Below are 12,539 nucleotides of genomic sequence, written 5' to 3' on the forward strand. Positions count from 1 at the left end.
CAGATGATTGTGATGATTTTCTAACCCAACTCCTCTTAAATCATCATCACAATCAACTCTCAGCAAAACCACTAGTAAAGCTTCCTCTTAGACATGTATCAGTAGATGAAACCCAAATGGGGGCAAGGGATTCTGTAATCAGGAGTAACTGTTATTAGTGTACAAGCGAGCTTTGATTTCTTCTGAGAACAACAAGGAAAGACTAGTATATATGGTTGTGAATTGTAATGAGTCTGATGAATATGTAAAGGAATGGTTTTTATGTTCGGATAAGACTACATTGAATTTGTTTGTTTGTTTAGCTAGATTGACACGTGCCAGTCGCTACCGACCCCACCAACCCTAATAAAATATTTTACTTTTTTTCACTTTGCTGTGTACTGTATTATCTTCAACACAACACAGAGAGTTTCTATGTCCATGGCGGCAGGCTTGCGTTTTTCATCAGAAATCAAAAACGTTCCTCTGTCTGGCAGGGAGGTAAGACACTGCGGACGCCGTACTTTGAAATTGAATGTTATGATTGTGAAGACGCATGTTTGTTGTTTTTTTGTCTTGTGAAGATGCCGTCTGTATTTTCTGAGGGTTGTACTTTCTTCTGCTATTCTCAGTCAAGGCTCTCTGATCCTTCTGTATTCTAAGACCAATTTGTGATTGTTTTGCTTTTTGGGTTTACTTAGATCTGAAACCTTTCCTATTTCTGTGCTAGACATGGAACCTGATACATAAACCGGTTCTTTTTTGTTTGTAATATCTGAGTAACATTGGGGATTGAATCATGACTGATTTTGAATCTTGTTTTTTTTTTGTTTTTTTTTTCTCTGGCGAAATTGAAATCTTTAATTTTTAAATTTTATGTTCCTGAAATTGAAGTCTGAAATTATCTGTTTCTTTGATATTTAATGGAAAGTAGAGCAGTAATTAGTTTTTTTGGAGTTACTTTGTGCATCGTTCTTGCTTATGTGAATAGGCCGGGGAGCTGATGAACCGACCAATACTAAGTTATAAATATTACTCGTACAAATATGACAAAGATTGTATGATTTATTGAAATCCTTTGCTAGCTAATCAAACAGGTTTCTAGCTAGACGATTGATTTCAACTCATACAAGTCATGTTTGTGCACATGTCTTCGTACAATATGACCGTGATTGTATGATTTATTTGCTAGCTAATCAAACAGGTTTCGAGCCAGATGATTGATTTCAACTCATGCATGTCATCTTTGTGCAACATGTTGTAATCTTTAGTCTAGTGTAATTTTTAGTTTCAGGAAAGATTTTACCATAGAACCTCCCTATTTTTTTTTTGGGGTATCTACAAAATCATTGATACATGGATGCTATGATGGGTGCCCGATTACTAGAGAGGTATCAAAATCTATGTAAAACAGAAGACTTCCTATTGTGTCTTATATGGATATTGACACCCTTTTCTGGTACCCCATTAGCATCCATGGATATATCTTTTTGAAAGTACAAGTTGTAACTTCCAGGAAGGAATATACATTTTATTATGTTTTTTTCTTGTTTTCTTGGAGGTCAGTTTTATTCCCCGATACTTCAATTCAGTGTCTTATGTGACAATATAATTGGTAGCCATATGTTTTACATTTACTACCGATTATTTTTTTTGAAAAATACATGCATTTTAAGAAGTTTGGCAAAATCAGTTTCTCAGGTGACAATATAATTGGTAGTCATATGTTTTACATTTACTACCAATTATTTTTTTGAAAAATACATGAATTTTAATAAGTTTGGCAAAATCAGTTTCTGGGGCGACAATATAATTGGTAGTCATATATTTTACATTTACTACCAATTATTTTTTTGAAAAATACATGAATTTTAAGAAGTTTGGCAAAATCAGTTTCTGGGGCGACAATATAATTTGTAGTCATATGTTTTACATTTACTACTAATTATTTTTTTGAAAAATACATGAATTTTAAGAAGTTCGACAAAATCAGTTTCTCAGGTGACAATATAATCGGTAGTCATATGTTTTACATTTACAATTTTTTTCTTTTTTGAATAATTCATAGATTTTGAAAGTTCGCCAAAATCAGTTTCTCAGGTGACAATGTAATTGGTGGTCATATGTTTTACGTTTACTACCAATTATTTTTTTTTGAAAAATACATGAATTTTAAGAAGTTTGGCAAAATCAGTTTCTCGGGTGACAATATAATTGGCAGTCATATGTTTTACATTTACTACCAATTATTTTTTTTGAAAAATTCATAGATTTTGGAAGTTCGGCAAAATCAGTTTCTCGGGTGACAATATAATTGGTACACCCTAAATTTTTAAAAATTGATACAGAAACCCTAAAGATTTTAATGATGAAACAGTAAGTTTATGATGAAGCCAAATTTTGATGGTATTGTTTCTGGTTGGTGTTGATGTTGGTTGGTGGTGGTGTTTTCTATGGTAATGGTAGTGTTAGTATTTGTTGGTGAATGTGGTGTTGGTTGTTAAGGCTAAGTCTTATGGGTGCTAATCTAGCAGCTAGATTAGCAATCCACGTCAGCTAGGGCAACCTTCTAAGTCCTATGGGAGTGCTAATCGAGCAGCTAGATCAGCAGTCCAAGTTATCTAGGACCACTGTCCAGCCGTCGGATAAATTTTTGTGATTTTTGTGATGCGTGTGGTTTTTGTGTTGTGTGGGCGCTGAACCATTCAGCGTAAAGGTCACTCTTTGAGTGTTGAACCATTCAGCGCACCAATTTTAATCGCCAAATCAAATTTTGTGATTTTCGTGATCCGAGTGATTTTTGTGATTTGTGTTAGGTGCTGAACCATTCAGCGTAAAGATCACTATTTTGGGTGCTGAACCATTCAGCGTTTCAATCTCGCTGGTAGTTGGTCTGCGAGCACATGCTAGGAGAGAACTAGGATTAAATTTTAGGCCACACTTTTGTTTTTTGGATTGCAACACTTAATTGCTAGTCTAGCAACTCAATCTAGCCCATAGGACTTAGTCTAATAATGGTGGTTAGTGATGGCAATGATGGTTATGAAGCTGATGGTGATGGTTGGTGGAGATGGTATATATTGATGGTGGATATGGTGGTGGTCGGGGATGGTAGTGGTGGCAGCGATGATGGTGTTGCTGGTTGGTGATGGTAGGATGGTGGCAGTGACGCTGTTTGTCATGTTACTGTTATTTAGTAATGGTGTTACTGGTTGGTGGTGGATAGTAACACCTTTGAAGTTTTTGCATTACTTTTGTTATTTTGGGTTTTTGTGTTATTTTTGTTTTGTAGGATTTTTTGTGGGTGGATAGTGAGGCTACATACTCATTCTATTGGTGTTAGGCTTAAAAGTTTACTTTATCGTTTTGCAGAATAAGAAACTACACTAAGAGACGTGAATATTTGCAGCTCTTCATCGTACGGCCAGTAGCAAGTAGCGGAGACACATTACTTTTGAAAGACTAAATAAAGAAAGAGGTATGACTGCTATCTAGCCTATCTTCATTATCAAATTAAACAGCTGTCTGGAATTTATACACCTGTTCGTTATGCTAGAGTTGTTTTTAACTCTAATTGAACTTCGTTTTCCCAAACGGTAGTGTAAACAATTAGGTTGTGCTCGGTAGAGTTTAACTACTAGTTTTGATTGTTGTTAGTGTCAACAAATTAAGTAATTTTAGTCGAGAATTTATAGGGTTTGGTTTCTATCTTAGAATAATTGTTTCAGGCCAAGCTTTTTCTGAGTTCCAGATTAACCATCATTGGGAGAAAACACGGTCATCAAAGAAATGGATGTCATCAACATCAGAGAGAATCCAAAAGGGATGGTTTTTAAGAGAGTGTAATATTACACAAAAAAGTGGAAGGATCAGGACACTGGTGTCCAAGTGATGGAACTTTGTATCTTATTATGTGTTGTTTAAGTCACTGGTGTCCAAGTGATGCTTAAGACACTGGTGCCAAGAGATGGAACAGGCGCTAGAGATACATTTGAATGAACCCAATCCGTATTAGATGTTGACACTGATTTCAGCAGAAAGTAAGTTTGTGTATACGAATAAATGGTTGTTGAGTGGGTGTTCAACCCAATCAGTTTGTTGAATGGTTCTTTGTGAGTTTTATAAATAAATGCAAAGCAGATTAGGCACTTGCTAGTTTTCTTCTACTAATTGGTGAATAATTTAGCTTCCCATCTGCTCAGGCACGATCTGATGATGTTGTTATGCATTCTGATATGATTTGATTCCCTTGCTTGCTTGCTGACTTTGGGTTTCGTAACATTGGTGATGTTCCATATTTTCTGACTACATGTATAGCCAACATCTATTGCTGATATGACTGTTTGCTGGTGCATATACATGGTGCTTGTGCAAGCTTGCAAATAATTTCAAGGATGAATGGGTCTTTGTTTAATTGTTTCATGTGGAACTGTTTTTGGTCTTTGCATATATTCAATTTCGGATCTGTTAGAGATCATTTTACATATAAGACTGGTGCAAGATCACCAGTTCTGTTCAGTTTCATTTCAAATCATGTGAGATTGTTGGGAGTCCTTGGATAAGACTTCAGAAAGAACTTAGTGGGTGTGCCATTTTGTTCTTTTGCGTAGTATCAACTGCATTGATTTTTTTTGATTTTTACTGGAAAACCTAGATGGACACGTGCGAATCAGATGCTAACAAGAGCACCCACCCACCTTATTAAATTATTTTTCTATTCTTATTCCCTTTTCCTTTACTATGTATTATCTTCATCAACAAAGACCACAGTTTTTCAGACTCCATGGCGGCTGGCTAGCCGTTTTGAGTTTTCATCAGAACAGATGAATCAATGGAGAACTGACAGTTTCACATACCTGTCAGGTAGACACTGCGAACTCCGTACATGAAATTTAATGTTCTGATTTGAGACGCTATGTCTGTGTTGTTATGTTTTGCAGAGTGTACTTTGTTTTACTTTTTGGTGTGATGTGTTTTCTAATTCAACGATCTCTGATCACTCTCTATTATGATTTTTCAGTGTTTTTCTTTTTGGGTTGGATCTGAAAACTCTGCCATGTAAGGGAATTAGATGCATACATCAGTCAGTAATTTGGTGTTTTGTTGTGTTAGTAATGACCGCCACCACTGAGTATCATTGGGGTTTGAATTACCCCTTGGTTTGGAATAGTTAAGCCAAATTTGTGATTAGGTCACTTTTTATTTAGATCTTGAGGCGTTATCTGTCATTAATTTTGTTCACAAGGAGGTCATTCTAAATATCGTGTCCGGCAAAGTTAGTTTAAGTATCCTAATGCTTGAATCTTGTTTTTGTTGATCAAAGTTACATATTCACATTTTATTTATTTAGATCTGGAATACCTCCATTTTTTGGAGCAAGTTTCCGCAACTACTATTTTTTTGAACCATCGGAGACATAACATTGTCAGTAATTTGAAATTATATCAAATTTAATATAATTGTGTAATGCTTGAATCTCTTCTTCTTCTTTTGTTATTTTTTTTTAATAAAATTTCTTTCCACAAATTGAAATCGTTTTTTTCTTCAAGATATTAAGTGGAAAGGAAAATAGAAATGCATTAAAAAAAACTTAAATACATTCAGCTTTTGAGTTATTTGTACATCGAGTGACATTTGATGGATTTTTTTTTTTTTTTTATTATGTGAATATCTACCACAATCGAGTTTGTTTCTCATATCCTACTCAGCTTGCCAGTACTAGGAAAAAAAAATCTAGTATGACACTGATTGTATAAACTGAAACCAATCATCTAGCTAATTGAGGTTTCTTGCTGAATGACTGATTTCAATTCATACATGTCATATTTGTGCACATGTTTGGCTGAACTTTGTAATCTTAATCTAGTATCATTACTCTTTCCGAGACGTATAGAATTTACCTATACTAACACTTGTGGATATTCACAAAATTATTAATATATGGAGGTCATTGATATAGAGAGGCACACGTACAAAATGTGAAATTTGTAGTTCAATGTGTGTTGGATGTATTTGTGGTTGTATTAGATGATATACATACAATTTTTATTTTTTAATACACAAATTATGGAATTTTTCGTTAATGTAGTCTGGCACCACTTGGGCCTGTAGATCTGTTTGTGTATAAGTCGCGGACAATCTTTTCATCGCTTTTTTTCTAGAATAATTGTTTAGATTTTCCTCATTGTCAAAGACGATATTTCAATGGGATATTGGTTAAACATATAGTGGACTTGCCCTTGAAGATATAGAACCCACTGCTGATCTAACCAGCATTGGGAGAAATGCAGTCAGAGAAGAGAGGCTGTCATATTCAACATCAGAGAGGATCCAAAAGAGATGGTTGTAAAGAGAATGTAATATTACACAAAAAAGTGAAAGGATCGGGACACTGGTGTCCAAATGATGGAACTTTGTAGCTTACTATGAGTTGTTTAAGATGCTGATGACCAAGTGATATTTAAGACAATGGTGTCCAAGTGATGCTTAACACACTGTTGTCCAACTGATGGAACATTGTAGCTTATTATTTTGTTTGACACACTGGCGTCCCAGTGGTGGAACAAACGCTAGAGATGCATTGAATGAACCAAATCTGTATTAGATGTCGAAACTGATTTCGGAGGTAAATAAGTTTGTGTATATAAATAAATGGTTGTTGAATGGTTTTTTGTGTGTGTAAATTAGTGCAAGGAAGATTACGCGCTTGCTAGTTTGTTTCTACTCATTGGTGCATGTGAGTCGCAATGAGTTGAACACTACAATAAGCTCCTGCTTTATCTTTTTCTCCTGAATAGTTTGGCTTCTCATCTGCTTAGCCATGTTCAGGTAGGGTCTGATGTTGTTGTTATGCATTCTGATATGATTTGATTGCCTTGCTTGCTGACTTCGGTTTGTAATATTGCTGATGTTCCATATTTTCTGAACTCTTCATTGGTGCATATACACGGTGCTTGTGCAAGCTTGCAAATAACAGTTCTCCTTTACAAGGATGAATGGGTTTTAATTGTTTCGTGTGGAACTGGTTTTGGTCTTGTTTTTTTTTCATATTTTTCAATTTCAGATCTATTGGAGATCGTTTTACATATAAGACTGCAAGATCACCAACTTTGTCCAAATTCATTTCAATCATGTGAGACTGATGCAAAGATCACTAGCATTGTTACCCGATCTTTACTAGATCGCTTTCATTATTGATTAATCATTCTGCGTATTACGCATCTTCAATTTAAATCTCAGCCTTCTTTACTTTAAATCTCAATTCCAAATTCTACAAAATCAAAAACAAAAATCCAATTTCATAATTTCTGTGTCAATGGCACTTCCTGTTTCTCCTCAGGATATCGATTTCTATTTCTGTTGTTTAGCAAATTTATCTGTGTGAGGAACTGAGCATCGTTTTAATTTCTTCTTAGATCGAATGCTCTCGACTTCACTTTTCTTTTCGCTCCTTGTTCTGCTTCACTACAACATCTTGCTGCCATGCCATGATTGTTGTGTGTGTGGTTTTGTTGGTGATGGAGGCAATTTGCGGTGTTACGCCTCAGTGGTCTACTCCTATGTGTTGGGTTTTCTTTTGTAATGCTGCAACTGATGGATACTGTGATGTCCGATATGCTTTCTGATCAGCCAATCACATGTTAGCCCCCAAAAATGATTATATTACATAAAAATAGCCCCAGTGCACCGTTTTGATTATATAAAGTGAAGTAAAATTTTAGTGGATGGCGTGTCACATGTTACAGTACCCGTACCAATATTAGTACCGGTCCTGCCACCAGGCTTTCTTGTCGCTAAACTTATTTGTTTGCATTATTTCTAAACATTTATGCATACCGCAGGTGAAATATATCAAAGAACTGATATGGATTCTGAAAGCAATACTTATGTTGATGATGGTTCAACTGCCTCAAAAGGTGCTTCAGCTGGTACTCATTTCACAGTAAAAGTCAATGGCTCCCAAGCAGTAATATCATCAGAGGTCATCAAAAGTGGGGTTGTTGTTTTATCAATGCAGTTTGTCCAATGCTTTCTCAGGGAATGCTAATGAATACTTTGTCGATGGAATATCAGTGTTTGCATAAATGGTACCGTATCCTCTTTCTTGTCATCAAAATTGTTTGTTTGCATTATTTTTCTAAACATCTGTGCAAACTGCAGATGAACCCGACTTCCATGGCTCCCAAGCAGCAATATTGAAGGAAGTAATATCAGCCGACTGCAAAGGTAGCGTTGTTGTTTTATCTTTGCTGTAGAACATGTAACAGTGCTCGTAGCATATACGCTGCGGGTTCTGCACCAGGCTTTCTTGTTATTAAGCTTATTTGTTTGCATTGTTTCTAAATATTTGTTCAAACCGCAGGTGAAATGTATCAAAGTTTTCTGGATTCTGAAAACAATACTTGTCTTGTTGATGTATCAACTACGGCAGATGAAATATTTCTGGTAGCAGACTCCCGTGGCTCCCCAGCAGTAAAATCAAAGGCTGGCGAAGGTAACATTGTTGTTTTATCTTTGTTGTAGAACATGTCCCTGTACCAATACTCGTACGGGTAATCGTGTGGGTTTTCTGGATTCTGAAAGCAATACTTATCGTGATGATGGTTCAACTACCACACAGGAGCATTGAATACTGTACCACACTACTTTGGCTCCCGAACGAATGCTGACGAAGGTAGCATTGTTGTTTTATCTTTTTTGTAGAACATGTAACAGTACCCGTAATAATACTCGTACCATATCAGTGTTACAAAACTGTTCTGTTTTGCTCATTTACAGTGTGGGTTCTGCACCAGGCTTTCTTGTCATCAAAATTATTTGTTTGCGTTATTTCTAAGCATCTGTGCAAACTGCAGGTAGACCATATCTGCATTTTGAAAGGGTTATTTTTGGTGATGATGGTCCAACTACCAAAGAATCAATTTCACTTTGTAATGACCTGAGTGTCTCCCCAACAGTAATACCAACGTCGGGCAAAGGTACTGTTTTTGTTCTATCTTCTTCTTGTGAATAATTTGGCTTCGCATCTGCTCAGCCATGTTTAGGTAGATTATGTATAACTCACATCTGTTGCTGGTATGACTTTGAACGTGTGCATATACACGGTGCTTGTGCAAATAATTGCCCTGCCTTTCAAAGATGCATGGGTCCGTGTTTAATTGTTTCCTGTGGAACTGGTTTTTGTCTTGCTTCTGTTGCATATTGTTAAGATTAGATTCACGACCACAAGACCCATACCAGCTTGTTTGGATTTTGCTGCTGGTGCTCTTCATGGTTGCAGCTCTTCTTATGTGCTCTTAAGTTTTTCTAGATCAATGGTGTAAATCAAGCTCAAGGAGTCTTGCCTACGTCTACAGTGCTCAGCTAGTCGGGTCATAGTTCAGTGTTCTTTTCTCCAAAATAAAACTCATATGCCGTTTTCATTATATACAAGTAAATATAGTTGATGGCGTCCTATTTTTTTCTTCTGACTTGTTGAAAAACATTGTTACCAAATTCTGTAACTATGCTCGTGCCGTTTCATTGTTATAAAACTGCTCTGTTTTGCTGATATAAAGTGTGGGTTCTTCATCAAACTTATTCAGTTGCATTATTTCTAAACATCTGCGCGAACTGCAGGTGAACCCTATCAAAGAACTGATATGGATTCTGAAAGCAATACTTGTTGTTGTGATGGATTAGCTACCGAAAAAGGAATTTCGTTTTTTAGTGATATTGTCTCCCAAGCAGTAAAACCAATGTATGGTGAAGGTAGTGTTGTTGTTTTATCTTTGCAGTTTGTCGATTGGAAATAACATTGTTTGGTTAACCAATAATACTTACCGCGACGATGGTTCAACTATCGCAGAAGCACATTTAGTTGGTGGTAATATGGTTGTAGAAGCAGTAATATCAAAGGCTGGCGAAGGTAGTGTTGTTGTTTTATCATCATTGTTGTTGTTACAAAATTGCTCTGTTTTGCTCGTATACAGTGTGGGTCCTGCACATCAAAATTATTTTTATGCAATTTCTTTTAACATTCATGCAAACTGCAGGTGATTTTCTTGATTCTGAAAGGGATACGTGTCGTTATGATGGTTTAGCTACCAAAGAAGCAATGGCTGGCGAAGGTAGTGTTGTTGTTTTATCTTTGCAGTTTGTCCAATGCTTTCTCAGTGATCACTACACCATGTTTGTTTATTCCTGACTCATCTGAGTCGTCTGAATCTGAATCATCTGGATCTGAGTGAAATCACCTGACTCATCTGGATCTTAGTCGATATGTTTGTTTTGAGCCAGATCTGACTCACCTGACTCGGAAATATGTGAGTTAGTGGTTTGGTCCCATGAGTCAGGGGTATTTTTTTACCTGACTCAAATGAGTCCGAGTCAGAGGTTATATCTGAGTCAGGGATCGAGTCAGTTCTAACTCAAAATGGAAAACAAATGGTCTGACTACTATTCAGACGCCGAGTCAGCTGTAAACAAACAAGTTCATTGAACTTGGAAATAACATTGTTTAGATAGTTGCTAATTAGTCTTAGGTGAATGCATGTCCATCCCATTGTTTTAGGTTCCCCACGCTATTATCCTACGCTCCAGGGCATCTTCTTATGGTCGCCGTCGTCGGTTAGGGTCAGATTTGTTTGGGCCGCCATAACCTCTGACTTCCAAAATGACAGTTCGATTAAATAATAAGTGGAACAAGAATTAATTGATTTTCTGGATGATCCTTTATTTTTTTAAGTAAAGAAAAATCACTGGTAGCATTTTGGATGTGTAGAATGTGGGACAAGAAGAAATCCTATTGACACAAATGGATTTTTATTTTCTGGTTGGTTCCAAATTCACTTCTAGTTTGCCACGTCAAGCATTAGTTTATAATGACACGTGTTAATGTTTGCCACGTCTTAACTTTATGCTGACACAATTTCAAATCCGATGTGATTTGCACTTCTAGGTCGGTTCTGTTTCCCAGTTGGGATGATTTCCTGTTTTCAGTCTTGGTATTGTTTTAGCAATCATTCAAGCCTATAAATAATAACAAATTGTACAAAACCACCTCCACACCAGTGTTTTGTAGCTTACGTTTTGGTTTTTGTTATTAGCTCAACGAGCATATATGGAGTCTCTTCCCTCAGATATCCTTTCTCGGGTTCCAGCTGAATCTGTTTTAGATTGCAAATTAGTTTGTAAGAGGTGGGAAACTTTCATCCGCAGTAGGAACTTTGCTAATATGCACCTCCGCCGACTGCTCAACCATCTCGATGGTGGCGAAGACTGCAACCATTATCTAGCTGCTAATGTGGAGTCAAGTCTCTTTTTTGCTTGTCGCTTTGACGAATCCAAAACTTTACTTTACCATGGAGGACAAGTAAGTGATAGGATTAGCATCGGTGAGAAATACATTTACAATCAAAATCTGAAAAGGATCTATCATGCTCCGATGCACACCGACTTATTGGCTCGTCACTTTGTTGGCTCGTGCAATGGTTTGGTTTGTACATATCAACTCCACAATGAAATTCTAGATCCCATCTACATTTGTAATCCCCTTACAAGAGAATATGTTTATCTTCCTCAACTTGTGGTAAACAAAGAAGACGTTGATCATCTTCTTAAAATAGATGGAGAGGCGAGCATGTACTATGAAATGGCATGTGGTTTTGGGTATGCTAGGTCAACCAAAGAATACAAGGTCGTTAGAATCCATTACCTCGATTATAACGAAGGAACTGTCGAAGTCCCTAGCATACCTGGACTATGGAGTTTGATATAAATTTTGAAGCCGTAGTAGGTACTCGAAGAAGGTTGGAGCCTATTTTACTTACAAACAACGGAGAGATCGTATTTCTGTATGCTGCATCTGTGCTATATTCGTATGACCCAAAAACAACAATTTTTAAGATGATTTCCAACGAAGCTTCTGATTATTTCTTCCAAGATGTCGAAGCAATTGCTCACTTAAATACCATTGAAGCTACGGGGGAAAATTCAAAGATATTTAGGTTTCGTCCACGCCTGGTTCGTACTCCGTGGGACGATATCGTTGATGAGTTAGACCGAGTTGCTCTGGGTGAGGAAATTGATACGACGCGTTACAGACTCGGTTCATCGTCTATTTAAATTTGTGATGCACGTCCACTATTTTTATTTATTCTGTGGTGGTATATTTAGTTAAAAACTTTAATTCAGTTATGCTTATGGGGTTCATGTCGATGGCAACTAATGTTTCCTTGATCTTCCACTAATGTTTCGCCTCTATAGTGTCAATGATAATATTTGGAAAACTGCCATCTTTGGTTCTATCACCGTCAACCCGTTCATGTCAAATACACGTGCGGCCACATAATATTTTTAGATGATTTCTTAAAAATCAAAATCCTTGAAGAATGAATACTCGATCCATTTTTGATTCGAAATTGATATGGGTGTGTTGATTTTTTATTTGTAGAAATGGGTTTGTGATTTTGATTCTTGGGTTAGACAAGAAGATGATCAACAAATGTATTAGGCGATTTAAATTCTCTTGATTATATTGAATCGGCACTGATTCAGCGGCAACAGAACAATTAATGACC

At 36.5% G+C, this 12,539-nt stretch overlaps 1 protein-coding gene and 1 long non-coding RNA gene across 2 annotated transcripts; both read left to right on the forward strand.

Annotated features, from left to right (window-relative positions):
* The first annotated feature begins 387 nt into the window (after positions 1-387).
* On the forward strand, positions 388-4,013 carry LOC113355147. The gene is made up of 3 exons (XR_003362152.1): positions 388-480; positions 3,352-3,457; positions 3,731-4,013. It is a non-coding gene; the product is annotated as an uncharacterized LOC113355147 (long non-coding RNA).
* An 804-nt stretch (positions 4,014-4,817) lies between these two features.
* On the forward strand, positions 4,818-12,264 carry LOC113355146. The gene is made up of 10 exons (XM_026597930.1): positions 4,818-4,842; positions 7,821-7,970; positions 8,140-8,205; positions 8,342-8,473; positions 8,600-8,653; positions 8,835-8,957; positions 9,598-9,729; positions 9,827-9,886; positions 10,014-10,088; positions 11,067-12,264. The coding sequence occupies exons 2-10, from the start codon at positions 7,844-7,846 to the stop codon at positions 11,735-11,737; spliced, it is 1,440 nt and encodes a 479-aa protein (XP_026453715.1). The 5' UTR covers positions 4,818-4,842; positions 7,821-7,843; the 3' UTR covers positions 11,738-12,264.
* The last annotated feature ends 275 nt before the right edge of the window (positions 12,265-12,539 follow it).

This window comes from Papaver somniferum, chromosome 3 (assembly GCF_003573695.1).
Source record: "Papaver somniferum cultivar HN1 chromosome 3, ASM357369v1, whole genome shotgun sequence".
NCBI classification, from domain to species: domain Eukaryota; kingdom Viridiplantae; phylum Streptophyta; class Magnoliopsida; order Ranunculales; family Papaveraceae; genus Papaver; species Papaver somniferum.